Below are 17,585 nucleotides of genomic sequence, written 5' to 3'. Positions count from 1 at the left end.
CTGCTTCTGACGAGGGGAAAGAAAATCCTCTGCCTCGTCGTTGAACTGCATCATTAAAGCGGATGATTACTTTCATTCATAAACCTCAAGTACTTAGATTCTGAACTGGCCTTACTGGGGAGGGAGTCTGGGAGATAGGTGAGTTGTTGCTCGGAGTCTAATAATGATCATTTTAACAATGTGAAAGAAAATATTTAAAAAGAAGGAAAACCGTTATACTACTACTTGGAACGATGCAAGTTAGAAATGCATGCCCCACCCAGTTATTATGTATGTGTCCCTTTTATGTATGATACAGATGTCATCAGAAGCGTTAATATTGTAGCCGCGAGGTAGCGATGATTTAGTAATGAGCGACAAACATTGACGTTCTGTCAAAACACCTCAATCTGAGATAGGATTCAGAGAAAACAGGGTTTTAAATTGGGGAATCATTTAATTGATACCTAGCGACGGTGGATATCAGCGAGACCATTCTGAATCAATAAAAACCTAAAAAGACGTTAAAGACGTCGTCAACGGCAGCGAGTGCCATTCAGTACCTTCATGATGCTTAGTGACATCATAGAAGGTAGGTTTGTTTCCCTGCCCAGGCAGGTGTGAAAAATCCCATACAGCCACAATGGGCTTTTTCCCCTGGACCATTCTCACATGTCCCAAGAATGGGTGGACCATAGGAGAAGTCCCTATCTCCCTTATTTATTTATAGGAATATGTACACGTTTTTCACCGATCTCGTCCCCCTATGATAGACCAGAGACCCCCATTATATCTATCTATATTGTGTGAAAAAAATATTAAAGAAGTTAAGTTACCATGTCATTTTTATGGAATACTTTACATTGGGTAAAATATACCCGTGTTTAGTGAGGGTGGGGATTTATATTTAGTGTTCTATGGGTTAAGACGGTGTGCGTCTAACCCATTTATCTATTTTGTGCCACTGCCAACCACAGACCCCAGATCATCATACTGACACTGTGTCAATCCAATCTATCCCTAATCCAATGTCAACCCTAGGCAGGACCCCAGCTCATCATACTGACACTGTGTCAATCCAATCTATCCCTAATCCAATGTCAACCCTAGGCAGGACCCCAGCTCAACATACTGACACTGTGTCAATCCAATCTATCCCTAATCCAATGTCAACCCCAGGCAGGACCCCAGCTCATCATACTGACACTGTGTCAATCCAATCTATCCCTAATCCAATGTCAACCCCAACCACAGACCCCAGCTCAACATACTGACACTGTGTCAATCCAATCTATCCCTAATCCAATGTCAACCCCAGGCAGGACCCCAGCTCAACATACTGACACTGTGTCAATCCAATCTATCCCTAATCCAATGTCAACCCCAGGCAGGACCCCAGCTCAACATACTGACACTGTGTCAATCCAATCTATCCCTAATCCAATGTCAACCCCAGGCAGGACCCCAGCTCAACATACTGACACTGTGTCAATCCAATCTATCCCTAATCCAATGTCAACCCCAGGCAGGACCCCAGCTCAACATACTGACACTGTGTCAATCCAATCTATCCCTAATCCAATGTCAACCCCAGGCAGGACCCCAGCTCAACATACTGACACTGTGTCAATCCAATCTATCCCTAATCCAATGTCAACCCCAGGCAGGACCCCAGCTCAACATACTGACACTGTGTCAATCCAATCTATCCCTAATCCAATGTCAACCCCAGGCAGGACCCCAGCTCAACATACTGACACTGTGTCAATCCAATCTATCCCTAATCCAATGTCAACCCCAGGCAGGACCCCAGCTCAACATACTGACACTGTGTCAATCCAATCGGTGCCTCTGGTATGTTACGCACATTGTGACAGCTGAAAATCATATTTTATGTCACGGTAACAGTTCATACAATAACGGTGAAACAGTGCTGTGAGCTTGTGTGTAGATCGGCTATTTGCGTTACTTGCGTCTACGTTTATATGTCTATGGGCCTCCTCCCTCGTGCATTTAAAAAAAGGCATTATGGGCATTGTAGGAGTTCAGCAATCCAGTCAAATCCTAGTCAATCACACAGACTTCATTATTCTTCTGGCCATAGAGTGCAAATTTCAAATTGTGCTACTGTTACTGTACTGCTATACTATTAACACTGAGTGACTGCAGTTTCTTCCAGCTGTGAAATTTGTGGGTTTTAATTGACGTTTAATTACATAATAATTACAGTATGCAGGATTTCCAGTCGGTAATGTGATAAGCATTTTGCAACATTTTAGAAAGCCTCTTTCAAGTCGTAAAAAAAAAAGATAATGGACAAAGATGCAAATAGCTGTTGGAACGAATAATACCTCAGACTATAGTAAAACACAATGTCCTATTTAATCAGCAGAAATTTGCATTGAAGTTCATTACTTATTATTGCTCGCAGTGGATGTTCCCTTCAAAGAAGTAGGTCATACAGTGATGCAGTACAACTCCTTATTTTTGGTCTATTATCAAACTCATTTAGCAGAATATTATACTAATGAATAAAACAGAATGAATATCCAAAACATAAAGAGCCACAGGGTCATCATTGTGAAAACGTGTAAAGTATCGTCTCTGTCGGGTAGAAACCTTGTGTGTCCAAAAATGTCGAGCTTGTGGATCTGCTACATTTGATGATCAGTAGTTTTCAACTCTTTTCATCTCAAGGTCCATTATTTATTCTGCATTTAAGCTACGGACCACCATTTGATGAGATTTGGCCTCTCAGACCCAAAACTTGTCTTAGAATACTTTGTTGTCGTTGAACAAGATGTTGTCCACATTACCATGCTCTATTGATGTGGTACCATAGGAGAGATAACAGGCAAATATTGATAAAAATAACAATTATTCTACATTCTCTAATTGTGTAGACCACTGGTTGAGATATTGTAGAATGATAAAGTAGGGAGTTAATTTAAGAAAAAAGATAACAAATTATGGAGATAAGAGGTTTCTTCCTGATATCGTATGTAAACCGTTTCTCAACGACGGGTCCAGGGAGTGGGGACCACCAGAGGTCCAAATGGACCTTCACTCCACTTAACTCATTCAATGCTTGACTAAACTAGAACTGCACTCTGTCGAGTGCATACTTGCTTGTTGCACACTAGTAGGCCATAAATGGCCAACTAGTGCGCAAGCAGAGCGCGCAAGTACTTTCGACCACTGTAAACTGTCAAATCTCAGTATCTCTGTGAAGGAACGTTTGAAATGTATAATTATTAGGTGTAACTATTTGCTACCTACCTACTTTATGCATATAAACACCTAGTATTATTATTGTATGTTCAAGTTTCTATCTATATAGTCATATGTATACTATATACATAATCAGTAAAATAAAATAGCAAATTGTGCCTGATCTGCTGGGACCAGAGTATGTGGTGTGTATACGCATGACTAGCTCTAAATGATGACGTAAGACATACGTATACATATACATATACTATATAGAGTATGTAGTTGTAAATTGATTAGCGGTATACTGTGGTTACTTTGCGCCAAAACGTGACAGCCGTCCCGCCATTTGATGCGTATGCAAGAAAAACAGCAAATCTGTGCCTGGTTTGCTGGGACCAGATTACACAAATGACCATATTTCTTACGTCATCATTGAGAGCTAGTCATACATATACACACCAGGTACTCTGGTCCCAGCAGATCAGGCACAATTTGCTATTTTATTTTTACTGATTATGTATATAGTATACGTATGACTAGCTCTAAATGATGACGTAAGACATATGGTCATTTATGTAATCTGGTCCCAGAAAACCAGGCACAGATTTGCTGTTTTCTTTGCATACACATCAAATGGCGGGTTGGCTGTCACGGTGAAGAGACTTGCGCGCTCTGCTTGCGCAAGTAATAATAATTTAATTCACCCAGTGCCACAATCTTTTCAGTGCATACTATAGTCATATTTCTCTCAGATGGGGGCTGCCAACATTTTCTGGTGATTTTCAAGTGGCCCAAATCCAGAAAAGGTTAGGGACCTATGTCCTGTACCTGTATGTCGTTAACGCCCTACTTCCCTACGTCCCACTTCTACAGTGTCACACAAAAGCAGATCCACAAGCTGTCCCTGAAATTTAACCCATTAAGACCTGAGGCTGAAATGTCTAATCCTGATCTTAAACGGAATCTTTTCCCAATTGTAAGCCCAACTCTTATTTTGTTTCTCACCCGGTTCACCCGTGTGAACTGAGTGGTGCAACTATACTTTTATTTATAGTAACTGTACTACGTACTGTGCTCTGTATACTGTGCTCTCTACTGCACTTTGATTATTTTTGGAAAGAATCTTCGAGAAATGACAGTTGCCACTGTGGTGTCTTGCTGAGGGACCGCGCACCGTCTGACCACCTCCCTGGAGAGAGCATGGGAGAGAGCGGAGTAGAGCGCAACAGGCTGGGCTGCGTAATAGGAGGCAGGTACTATCATGATTACCTGCTGGAGAGCTTCAGATGAGAAACACCTGTGCTCCCAGCCAAACACTACAAAAAGGATTCGTCTCCCCGCACTCGCCCTTAGCTCTCTCCGTGGCAGGTTGGCGGGCGGTCTAGCGGCTGAATACTGATTTCCGGGTCCCCGTTGGGCTCGGCTGGAAACGAGGCTTGCAAGTACATGGCTTGGAGAATGGAGAACTCCCTTTAAATCCCCCCCGTGTGTGGAATTGATATTCAAGTAAGACGAAGACTGTTATATGAAGCCCCGGATGGGCTACCTTATACTCACCTATGCCAGGACGTCCCAGAAGATTTTGAGTTGATTATTGAAAGCTGAACTTTTAAGTTGACTACCCTGGAGCCTGAGACTATTATTTAAATTTCCAAACTCTGCGAATATAATTTGTTTCAATAAATGAGTGCCAAATCCTGGGCTCAAACCTGTTTCCTGCCTGTCTGTCTCTTGTTGTTGGTATCAATCCCCGGGGTATCCACGGAACATCCAGCCGCCCAGGAACAGGCCCAGGGGGCCGGCCCTGTTCCAGCGAGCCTTCCCACATCCGAAACGGTCGAGAAATGACAGACTTACAGTGTTGCAGCTTGACGTGCTTGGACGTACGTACGGGACATACACACGTACGTACGGGGACATACATAGGGACACAGCTCCGCAATTGAGCGGAGGCACCAATTTCTCACATTCTACTAGTATAGGCCTACTTGTGGCGATATATTTGGACCTCACAAATGTAGAACGCAAAAGTACGAGTACACACATGATACAGGCAGTTTAGCTCCTTGGCCAGTGGGGTGGTTCAGTAAACACTGTAGCATCCAACACACTGCGGCTCGAGCCAGAGTTCAGGCCGGGCTGAGCTCCAAGGTGGAACCGATGGCTTTTTGTTTATTGGGTGAACTTCACAGAAAGATGTCCCAGTGTGCTCAAAGAGGCCTTTGTACACAACCACAGTTAACAGCGGACACCTCCACTGCTACTTTTTGATATGCTCTACTATGGTACCCACCCACGCTAGAGACTTTTTGAGTGGTGCAACCACTCCATTGCGGAGCTATGTCCGTCGGAGCACGATTGGCACGCGTTTGGTTGGTTTTCACAACCAAGTGTCACTGTTGCGCAGCCTAACACACACGCACACAAATTAACTGTATATATGATGATTTTGGGTGTGACAGTACAGTACAGTGACAGTACAGTAGGCTTACAGTAGAGGGAACCCCCTGGGGACCCCCACACATGAACTGTCATTTCTCAACCGTTTCAGATGCGGGACAGCTCGCCAGAACCGGCCAGGCACCCTGGGCCCATTTATGGGGGTCTGGATGTTCCGGGGACCCCCACACGGTTTGGAATGTTTTTACGTTCTCATATTTCTCTTCCTTGTGTCGGTCCATTTTTTCCGCAATCACCATTCAATCTTCAATGGGCTCCAACTATGGATTAAATGGAGGTTTTTTCAAATGTTTTTTTTAAAGAATGTGCAACGAACGGTTCTCTCATTACCAATGAACCGGTGTGTAATCGTAGTGAAGATCACTATTCTGTGACTACTTAAAGCTGAGTACAAACACATGGACGACAATGCTGGCAGTGTGGGCATTTTTTGGTTAAATATTATTTGTGGTAAATTATCAAAATAATTAAAGATTCTCCACACATTTTCAAGATTTTTCAAACCTTTTTGAACATGTCACGGTGTGAGCTTTTTGCTACTTCTGTGTGACACTGTAGTACGACAAAGTAGGTCATTCACTTACGACAAACTAAATATGGAGATACGAGGTCTCTGCCCGACACCACCACTATGTGGCCATGGATGAGCTTATGCTCTCAGCCTGTCTGCGGTGAAGCCCACTGGGCCCTGCAGTTCAAGTGACCTCACAGGGATTATTTCGCAGCAATTCCCAAATAAGGCGAGAGAGGCTTGCTATACTATATCCCCCCACTTGGTTCAGTCTGATATCATCCTCCCAACATGGCAGAGGGGTCAGTCAGCACCGCCTGCATATGTCTCCCAGGATTCCTGGAAGAAGCAAGAAAAGTTGTCCAGCACCCTCACCCCTCCCCCCTCGTGATCCCCATTCCTCCCCCTGCCTTTCATCTCAATGTAGTTGCTCTAATGTTTAACAGTGGAGTGGAATGGAGGGGGAGGAGAGAGGCCATTAGGAGGAAGTGGTCGGAGGAAATAGGAGACGGGGAGAGAGAGAGAGAGAGAGAGAGAGAGAGAGAGAGAGAGAGGGGGGGGGGGGGGGGGGGGGGGCAGAAACCTCGTATATCAATATCACACAAGAGTGCCGTTATGAGCTTGTAGATCGGCAATTATTTTATTTTGTAATGGGCGGGACCGTTCTGCCTTTATTCGGATAATACAGTAAAGTGTGACAGGGAACGGAGCGAGACAGGGAGTGACATGCAGCAAAGGCCATGGGGCTCTGGAATCTAATCCACGCCTCACGCTGCATTAGAGCCTGTATGTATACGTATATATATATATATATATATATATATATAGTAACGCCAACGATTTGTTAAACACGCACGCAGCAGAGGACACCGGGCATGTGCAGTGGAGACAGTTCATTATGGCAGAATCATGGGATGACTTGGGAGAGACTCTGGACAGGGTACTGTACATCATTTGGGAGAGACACTGACTCTGGACAGGGTACATCATTTGGGAGAGACACTGACTCTGGGCAGGGTACATCATTTGCAAAAAACAAACAAAAAGCTATCGATTGTTGGATTTGAGAGACATCTCTGATGGGAAAAGGACATGCAGCAGACAGACTGTATTCTGGAGATAACATATTGTTCAAAGCATGGCTGTTGTCATGCTTGCTAATGATCATAATAGTGCTATACATACAAGAGTTTTGTAAATTAGGTTTGTGAATAAGTGTGTGGCTTTTGGATGCCAAGCTAATGTGCAATCATTAGAAAATAAACAGATTCAAGTTCATTGCGAACATCTGAAATCTTTTTGCTCTCAAAAAGGATTGAGAGCAAATGACTACATCACCTCCGTGCCTAGTATGTGTGCGTGTGTGTGTACATGTGCGTGTGCGTGTACATGTGCGTGTGCGTGTACATGTGCGTGTGCGTGTACATGTGCGTGTGTGCAGCAAAGGGGACCATTCTTGCCACAGATCCTCTATGGGCTAATAGATGTCAGCTTATCCTGAAGGTACAGTACAAATTATTAATCCCCCCTCTGAAAATCATATTAAACCCCACAATTTCAACATTTCTGAACAATACCTTTGGAGATGGCCATGTTTATGATCGCGGGGTCTTTGCGTTCTCCTTTCTCGGTTGCGTGATAGGTTAATTTTAACGACTGACAAGGGGGTATATTGACTGTGGTACGGAATATGTGCAGTAGATACAGTAAAGTACATGCAGTACTAGTTTTAGATTAAAATCAGTTGTATACAGCAACGATTCTCAAACATATTTTAATTTCAAAGACCGCCATGAGAGTTATGGGGGGTGGACTCTCATATGTACACACTCAGAATTACAAACCTGGCTGGAAGGTTATAGATCTTGACTCTCTATGCACACAAGTTAAGCTAAAATGATGGCTTAAATTGCATCGGTTCTTAGATTCCTACCCCCACCAATTTGCCCCTTCCCCCTACTTTCTGTGTAAATAGATCTCTTTTCTTCTACGGGAGCTTTTACCATTATGCAATGTAATGTATGTATTGTATGTCTTACTGATGAATTTAGTATAATGGACCAGAATGGAAACAAGCTTCCCTGGGGCTTATTTATTTTCTTTATAGCTATAAAATACTACTCAAAGGGGACTGGTTGTCCGAGTTTAGAACCCGACGCATATAATGCAATAATGCTATAAGGATAACACAAAAAGCCCTGAGGGCTTTATGTTTCTCTTGTGGTCCTACAGTATGTTATCAATCCATCATGACATGCAGGCCCAGTCTTACCTTGGCAGCGCCTATCTGCTCTTTCCGGAATTTTTCCAAGGGCGTGATCAAGACGTCGTCCGCATTCTGAATCTGAAAAAATGAATAAGAAAGCAAAATGTGAAGAGCGACTGACAGACCGATAAATAAGTAGAAAAGAAAAACAACTCAACAGCGCTGCACTGTATCGTGATTTGTCTTTGTCGGATGGAAACAGAACAAAACTGTTAAAAATAGCAAAAGGCGCAGATCGACAAACTCAAACAGGTCACCTAGCACATTCCGATCTTGTCGATCTTCTACTTTTGATACCTGTGTGTGATGCTATAGTATGTAGGACATTAATTTATGAAAAAAACACAAAATTAAAATATGGAGATAATAGTTTTCTTCCCGACAGCAACGATATTCAGCTTGTGTAGATGTCACAGAGAGAAAAAAATGGTAACGCTTCAATTGAAAAATAGGACCCAGTGAATGTGAACACGAGTGCAATACAGAGCAATCACATTTAGCACATTCATCTTTTTAAAACCGTTGACAATGAATAATACATTTCCCGCGAAGAACCCCCCAAAACGAGCCAACCTCTATAGCTGGAGATAACAGACAAAAGCGCTCCACCAATGTTCCTGCGAGATACAAGAAAATGGGAGCATTTATGCGAGCCATGAAAACGGCAGTATTGTCAAACCATAGCTGAAATATGACACCGCCAAGGACAGCCGATGGTCGCAATGCATTTACAGTTTGGTGTTGCTGTCAGGCAGAAACCTTCAGAAATCTCAGAAATTCAACTTTTTACATTTTCTTTTTGGAGATTAATTCCCTACTTCGTCATACATACAAGAGCACAAAAGAAGCAAAAATGCAATCTACGAGCTCACAAAGTGAAAGTGGTTAAGTATTAACAAATTAACAATAGCTTGTAAGTCATGTCTTTCAGGAGGAAACCTTATGTGTCCAAAATGTACATTGTCCCATTACTACTGAGATTTTGGAGTTTGTGCAGTTGTGTGCCAATTATTATGATATATGGACAGAATCTGTAGGAGCAAAAGCAATTGAAGAAATGTCTAAATGTCTGAAAATCTATACAGACACAAATGGCGTGGCCAACTGTATATGGGGAGTTGCACCAATGGACTAAATACGATTTAGTCATTATAGACCAATAATCTGGGAACCCATCAGCAAAAACTGATTTTATTTTTATTTATTTTTTCATCCATATTTTGAAAATTCCTCTAATCTGTTGTACAGGTGATGACATGCACATTACATGCATAATAGAATTACAAATTCTTTCTTACTTTATAATTGGCACTCAGAGCCTACATTGGTGCCCGCCCACTGGCGCTTAAACAGTTAATTTAAAGGATCCCCATTAGAAACACATGAAAGAGCCTCTAGTCTTCCTGAGGTCCCACTAATCCCCAATACACATTCTGAAAGCTCCTGCCGAGTGCCAACAGATTCAGTAGCACAGCTCAGAATCTGTTCTTGGGAGATTATTAGAACAGTTTATTTTTTTCCCATTTCCTGAAAAGTAATGCTTTTGGTTTCCACCCATATTGTTGCCATTCTTTGTTTGAGTGGTTGGAAGTCGAGGTATATTACGTCACACATGACCTCTCTCTGACTATATCATGACCACCGCATCTCCACCGGAGCCTGTAATGTATTGCAAATTTATTTCAGACAGAAACGGTAAAGAGGAGAGATATATTGTGTCAATTACTGTCCATTGCTCCTATCTTGGGTAGGCCGTTGAAATAAAACTAAAGTGGCTTTAATCCAAGCCCGATCAGATGACATAACGCAAGCCGCCGCTTGGTCTGTGGGGGTCGCGGGGCTGTCATCTGTGACACGGCCCCTTGGCTTGATTTACAGTGTTATTCTGCACCTTGAGTGTCCGTGATAAACGAAGGCCTGTGCTCAATAACACCTATAATATCATATATAATGCACCTATAACATCACGTCTAATTTACAGAGGTGTCTGCTTAGATGGACCCGTTCCACTATCCCATCTCCATTTCTCATCTCTATCACTCACTCACTCTGTCTGTCTCTCTCTGTCTCGCTCCGACTCTCTCTCTCTCAATCTCTCTCCCTCTCTCGTTTTTGGTTGGTTCCATTCATCACAATGTGCTTTCACTGTCCCAGAATAGCAGCCATCGCATCTCTCCCAAACATGCTCACACCATTTCAAAGGAAAAGCAACGCTTAGCGTTTAACACCAAACGTGTATTTTTATCTGAGAGAAAGGGAGCGAGAGATCAACCAGGTGCTCGATGGAGATAAAAGTTAAAAAGGTAGATTGGTGCTTCTAGCATCAACGGGAACCAAAACCTGAAACAGAAGAAAGATCTGAGCACTCAAAAAAACAATGGAGGAGTGGCCGTAAAATCAAAGTATTTGAAATGTGCCAACAACAATAGGGGCAGGTGGCGCAGTCGGTAGCACTGTCGCCTCACACCTAGAAGGTCCTGAGTTAAGGTTAGGTTTCTGGTTTAAGGACTTCAGTGTTCAGATTTAGTGTGGCTTAACCTAACCAACTCTTCAAACTCTTTTCCATTTTCCAGCCATTCAGTTGCATTTATATATATTGCCAGGGGTTGAGAACGGGTTGAGAACCCCTGTATTAGAAAATTAACACATGAAGGGTGAGTTTGTTTTTTTAAATGTTATCCGAATTCTGTCCGACAGCAGTGTACAGTGTTCCGTATGTACATTCCCTGCTGTGATAAAGTGCTTTCCTCAGTTTGCAGTCTAACGGGTCAGTGTGAATTGTGAATTGATTGAAAGCCAATTATTTCAGTAGTACTTTTCATCACAATGCACAGGTGACGACAAAACAACCTTTTGGTTGTTTGCTTTTTACCCCTCCCCCCACGAACATGTATGTGTTGCCACTGCGGCCTACTGGCTCACCTGCCAATGAGGAGCCCCCACCGGGAGGACTGAGAGCCTTTGTCGAGCCTACTCTTCCCACCCAACGCTCCATGCTGACAGGTGCCTACCCCAGCCTGTAGGAGTACGTGCTGGGACAATTATCAAGCCTCCCTGCCCGCTTACCCTCTCCCTGAACACGTGCTAATTGAGTTTGTATAGTCACTCGACAAAGCCGGATGCACCACGGCAGATTCGAACGCCCACACTCTGCGGTGGTGGGCAGCTACTTTACCACTGCGCCACCCGAGTGCCGATATAATGATCATTCTTGGTGTAGACTGAAAACGGATAATTATTAGGCTGGGATTCTGAGGCAGGTAAATGCCTTACCTACGTCACTGCTGGACAGCCTGGACTAATGATTTGTTTTGATTGATTATTATGGGATATTTCCTTTTTTCCCCCCAAACTACTTTAAAAATAAAACTATTTCAGCCAGACACCGAATTGCAGGTGCTTGAGGGCACCATGCTCAGACCTGTGTGAAACACTACGCTCCTCTGCATGTCAATCCCCAAGGATGTTGCTAGGAAGAACATACCCTGGCTAAAGTTATGGATTTGTAAATTCCCTGTGTCTTGTAGATTCTGAAATAACCTACATACTGAATGAGTACACCTCAGAATGTATGAGTACAGCCTTAACAGTGATAGGCTTGCTTACTCCCTACTGTATGGTGTCACTGTGGGGCAGAAAACTCAGATTTTAGTAGTTCAACTTTTGTATGTTCTTTTGTTTTGGTGAATCAATGGCCGATTTACAAGCTTGTAGATGTGAAAGTAGTTACGTTTGCCTGTGGCTTTCATTAATATTGAACCTATATAAAGCGTTAAGGTGAAGGTTATGGACATACAAGGTCTCTACCCGGCAATGACTATAACATGCATAAAAACGCACACTGTGTGACAGTAATGAGGTTTAAAGCTTGTGTGTGTTACAGGATTCTGACACTTTTTGGTTCAACGAAGTCCACAAGGCTGCCAACGCGGTAAAGCCTTATTACAGAAATAAAAAAATCATTCAAATTCAACATTCACTGGACAATTTGAATACGACTCCAGAATTATGACCTACTTGTTATTCATTCAGCATAACAAACGGTTCATAAATGGGTGAGCAAAGTTTTCTAATGTCCCAAGACCCCACAAACCCACCCACCCACACAAAAAAATGATAATTAATTTTCAGTGAACTGGCTCTGGAATCTCACATTTGAAAGGGCTCAATGGAGTTTGGGCTTTGTAAGCATAACATAAATATCAGACGACACAGCCGTGGGGCAGTGACTGGGTGGCCTGGCATGGCTGGACTGATATCACTTCGGAGGGAGTTAAATCCCATCACAACTAATCTGCATATTTGTCCAGGCTAGTGGCTCAGGAGGCAGAGCAGCTGCTTGGGAATCGGAAGCTTCCCGGTTCGATCCCCAGCTCCCCCTGGGTTAGTGTCCAGGTGTCCTTCAGCAAATTAACCCCTAATTGTCTTTTACGGTTTCCTCCACCGTCTGTGTGTGAATGAGAGAAGCAACTGCTTTACTCTGTACCACTTGGACAGAGTGATTGTTCTTCAGAAATGTGTGTGGTATACAAAAACAATCACCTCAGCCATTGCAGGAAAAAAAAACGAATAAGTCAACCTGGCACTAATGTAGTCAGGCCAGTGGGTCAACCGATTTGTTGTGGTGTCCGGTGGCTCTCATCTGTGTCACAGAGAGAGAAGAGTCAATAGATGACCTCTGTGAGAGTCGGTAAACAACAAATTAATCATCTCAAGAAACCAATCAGAACAGGGCTGAGGACGACAGCCAGGTGTAAATGAGTCACTCGTCATCAGACGGATTGAACAGTAAACACCCAGGGTCTCCGGGCCGGGAGGACTGCCCCTGCAAGGCCCATGATTAGAGTTGGGATCCGAAACCAGAGGAATCAGAAGAACCTGATCCAACGTTGGGGAAACGGTCTAATTACACTGTCAGAGCTGGTATGTGGACTTCACATCAGCTATAGTTTACCATTACTATAGCAGTGGTTCTCAATCGTTTTAATTGACAAGGACCACCATAACCCAGTGTACAAATGGACCCGTAAGGTTCCATTTGTAGTGCACTTGCAGACCTGTTAGGATCCATATGGAATCCCCAATATCGTAATAGTTATGAACCCCACTATGAGAACTACTGCTTTAGATCATGGGAAATATCTCTCCTGAACATATACCGGTAATTACTGAAGAATGAACGTAGACTAGACTGGGTTGGATTTGTAAAAAATAAAAGTAAAACATAAAGGGCGAAATTGTCTTAACCCTTCATACGATACTTTGTACGGTACTATTGCCAAAACCAGAGGCATGAATCCCCAACCCCCCCACCCCCAAGAAAATAAAAACCCTGAATTGAATGTGTGTGTGTGTGTGTGTGTGTGTGTGTGTGTGGGGGGGACACACACACTCACCTCCAAATACCTGTCGTACAAATTCATACATCCGTTTCACTGTAAGTTAATTTCTAAAGATCCCTGCTAGTGTGTCTACTGCATTAACGGGAGACTTTAGAAGACAGAATGTGTGCAGGCGGCTTCGATCAATCCAAGTTTAATTTATATTGATCCCAGTGTTGCAGCGCTTCCTTCCAGGGAGTGACTAAGCTTTGCTCCTCCTGGTCCATTTGGCTCCATTGTGTTGTCAAGTGTACGCTGGAATTTATGCATTATCGTACGGCGGAATTTCTACAGTACATTATGCATTTCGATGTGTTGTGACTGTGAGCTTATAAATCTGCTATTTTTACTAGTTCCCCCTGCAACAGTGTCATATTACGACATGCATGGCATTTATTTATGAACAAAACAGACGAAAGATGAACTATGGTGATGCAAGTTTTCCTCTCGACAGCAACGAGATGTGCAATAGAAACACGCAAATGTCAATACTGTAGGTGTTGCATACTGATTATCTGCATGGCGTGTGTGTTTTAATACCAGATTCAGGGTATATTCAGGGAGGAATTGCACAGCATTTTTTTATGTGAAGTACACTTACATTTTGTATAACGTAATACTGTGTCTAATGCATTTAATTTTATCTTCAATTTCTTTCTTTTCAAAATCTTTTTATTTTCGTTTTATAATAGTATGCGTGTCAAGTCACAGATTTATCGAAAAATTTAAATTAAAACATTCGATTTTAGTATCAGTGACTGTGGGGTTAACAAACGTACTGTATAAATCACAGAGATCGTGGGCAGACATATTAAGAAGACTGTTATTGTGCAAAACATGGCCCTTCAATTTTATTACACAAAGACACTTTTATTTCAAGTATTAAGGCCGTATTCCTCCGGCCCGCCTTATTATGCCTCCCAAAACAGTGTGAATGTCTCTCTTCCTGAGGCCCCTGCGTCGCTGACATGCTACTCAAAACTTTGGTCACATTTCTTTTTTGCAATTCGACGCCGGGGACAATCCAAAACTATATTAAAACTGCACATTTCACAACCATGTCGTCAGATAGTAGAGACTCAATATAGAAGAGCTCAAGTTGTGTTAAAAAAGGGAGAAAGACATTTATTTTCCATTCGTTCTAAGTTCTAACTATGCAACTCTGACATAATGTTGACGCCTCAGGGACCATGCCATGGGGTTTTGTATTGGGTGTGATTGTAGATAATAGATATGGTGAGATTTAATTCTGCTCAGAAAAGTTCACCCTTCCCGCAGTAAATAACGTGCTTCAGTGACAGCGATCGCCTGAGGTTTTTGTTTTTTACTGAGGAGCCTGGCCCTGGAGTACTGTAACATAGACACTAAAAGTGTCATTGTGGCATCAGGGCGCAGTCAACATTGATAACGTCGGGGCAGAAACCTCATTTAGACATAATATTCTAACTTTTATAAACATTGGCAGCCTCTCATCTCTCACTTTGATTCACTTCAAGCTATCTCATGACATATATGTCATGTGTATAATTCACCCGAGGTTGCAGACTTTGTTCTATCATTGTCACTCACAATTCATATTCATATGCCATCGGACGATCCAGTGCTGTGCTAACAATATAGCTAGCTAACCGGCTAACGTAAGTAGCATTATGGCTCGATCGATCGAATGCACTATAAAAGCGCAATTTCCATTAATCAACGGCAATGGCGTTAAGAGTCAGTATCAAAATAAGGCTTCAATTGACTTTAATCAAGGGCAATGGCGCTGAAAGTATTAAGTTATGTCTGTCAGTGAGTCAATTTATCTGTGTATATAGCTGTCTATGTATATACGTAGCTGTCTAGATCATTAGTCCAGGGACTCCTAGGGTTCTCCTAGGGTTCCTTGGGGAGGTTCCAGGGGGAAATGATAATACAGCATCACAATAATATTAACCACTTTATCCATTTGTATGTTGGCTACTCCAAAATAGCAGATATACAAGCCGTCACTTTGTACCATGCTATGAGCTTGTAGATCTGCTATTTTTTTAATCTTGAAAATGTGTGCAAATCTTTGAATATTCAAAGATACCAGTAAGACGCGCAAACGCGGGAAGGGAACACAGCTGAGACCCTGCAGATCATGTCTGTCTGTCTGTGTGTCTGTCCCGCTGTTACTGTATATGTGGACCTGGCCCCTTTTGTGCCCATATATGGAGCTGAGTGGACCTGGCCCCTTTTGTACCCATATATGGAGCTGAGTGGACCTGGCCCCTTTTGTACCCATATATGGAGCGAGTGATTGCTGATGCAACACACTCCATATTTGGATAGCGGGACAGACAGACACACAGACAGACACACACACACACACACACACACACACACACACACACACATGATCTGCTAGGTCTCATAGTAAGTGCTCACTGCCTTCGCAATCACTGCGTTCTCAATAATTGTGACAGTAGTTCACACATTACTATGAAAACCTGTCAGTTCGTCGTTCCGTCCGTCACACCACCATATATGGTCGTCATTTACTCACGCATCGTGACACGTCACACCACGATGCTCCATATATGGCCATCTCCATATATGAAGATCACAACACTGACCTCAACTAACCCTGGATAGCCATACATGGAGAAGACTGATGATCATCACCTAGATCTGCATATACAGTATGGAGCCGGCCAGCAACTCTACATCTGACCTCAAACCCTTAGATCTCCATATATGGAGCTGACCTGTTCTGACATTCCATTTGTTGATCCAACCCCACCCGTCCTTCCTCTTTGATGTCTCTTTGACTGATATCGATCCATTCAAACTCTAGACGGGCCCACCCCAAAATTATTAGTGCAGCCGTGCCCGGCAGCAGGCGGAAACTAGAGTTCTCAACAGGCCCGAAAATTAAGGCCCGGCTATACCTGGTCCCTAATCAAACTCTGTACACTCAAGACACGCTCCATATATGGCCAGACCTCATCAAACCCTGTACACTCAAGACACTGCCCCCTCTGCCACCCTTAGATCTGGAGCTGACCTGTTCTGACATTCCATAATGTTGATCTGACCTCATCAAACCCTGTACACTCAAGAAGCTCCATATATGGCCAGTACAGAATTCTAGAGATCACCGATTACATGAATCTGTTCTGCACTAAAAAGATAGTTCACCCAAAAAAATTACTTATTTCAATTACACATCCCATGAAGCCTGGAGCCATGGAGATCATTTTGTTTTTGTCGCAGTACTAAGTGAATAATTTGATGACTGGCAGAGGAGACTCCATAGTGACTCTTTGAGTCGGACTCCGCCAGTCATCACATTATTGACTTAGGAATGCAACAAAAACACAACAATGAATTCAAGGCTCCGTTGGGTGAGTAATCGATAGGGGGATAAAAAAAATAATTGTAGGGGTGAACTATGCCTTTAATAGACATTTGTCCAGTTCAGTCATGTGGAAGATTCAACAGATTGAAGCAGCAGGAGGCAATGTAACTGTATCTGTATCCTAACAATGCAATGAGGTTGAAAAAAAAAACCCTTTCAAAAGAACCTACTCGCAGCGTTTTCAGCGATCACTGAAAATAGACACAACTGTCAAAAAACTGGCAGAGCGGTACGTGCTAGAGCTGACACTCCTGGATGCCTCTGTGGAAATAACATGGATATTTAATGACCATGTTTCATATGTTAAATTAATGTATGCTCACTGAAGTCAGTCAGTTTGATGTATGAACATTAGAACTGCAGGCTCTGTGGGAGATCGAGCCATGGAGG

The 17,585-nt window shown here is 42.9% G+C and overlaps 1 protein-coding gene across 3 annotated transcripts in view; it reads right to left on the bottom strand.

Moving 5' to 3' along the window:
- The window catches only part of arhgap42b (Rho GTPase activating protein 42b), a 117,816-nt gene that overhangs the window by 48,539 nt on the left and 51,692 nt on the right, over window positions 1-17,585 (bottom strand). For all 3 annotated transcript variants that reach the window (XM_080772342.1, XM_080772343.1, XM_080772344.1), the window contains one exon: window positions 8,436-8,507. In XM_080772342.1, coding sequence (XP_080628468.1) covers window positions 8,436-8,507 — 72 coding nt within the window. The remainder of the gene's footprint in view (window positions 1-8,435; window positions 8,508-17,585) is intronic.

Source organism: Protomyctophum bolini (genome assembly GCF_963924005.1).
Source record: "Protomyctophum bolini genome assembly, chromosome: 9".
NCBI classification, from domain to species: domain Eukaryota; kingdom Metazoa; phylum Chordata; class Actinopteri; order Myctophiformes; family Myctophidae; genus Protomyctophum; species Protomyctophum bolini.
The sequence above is the reverse complement of the archived record's forward strand: the minus strand, read 5'-3'. Positions and strand labels throughout refer to the sequence as shown.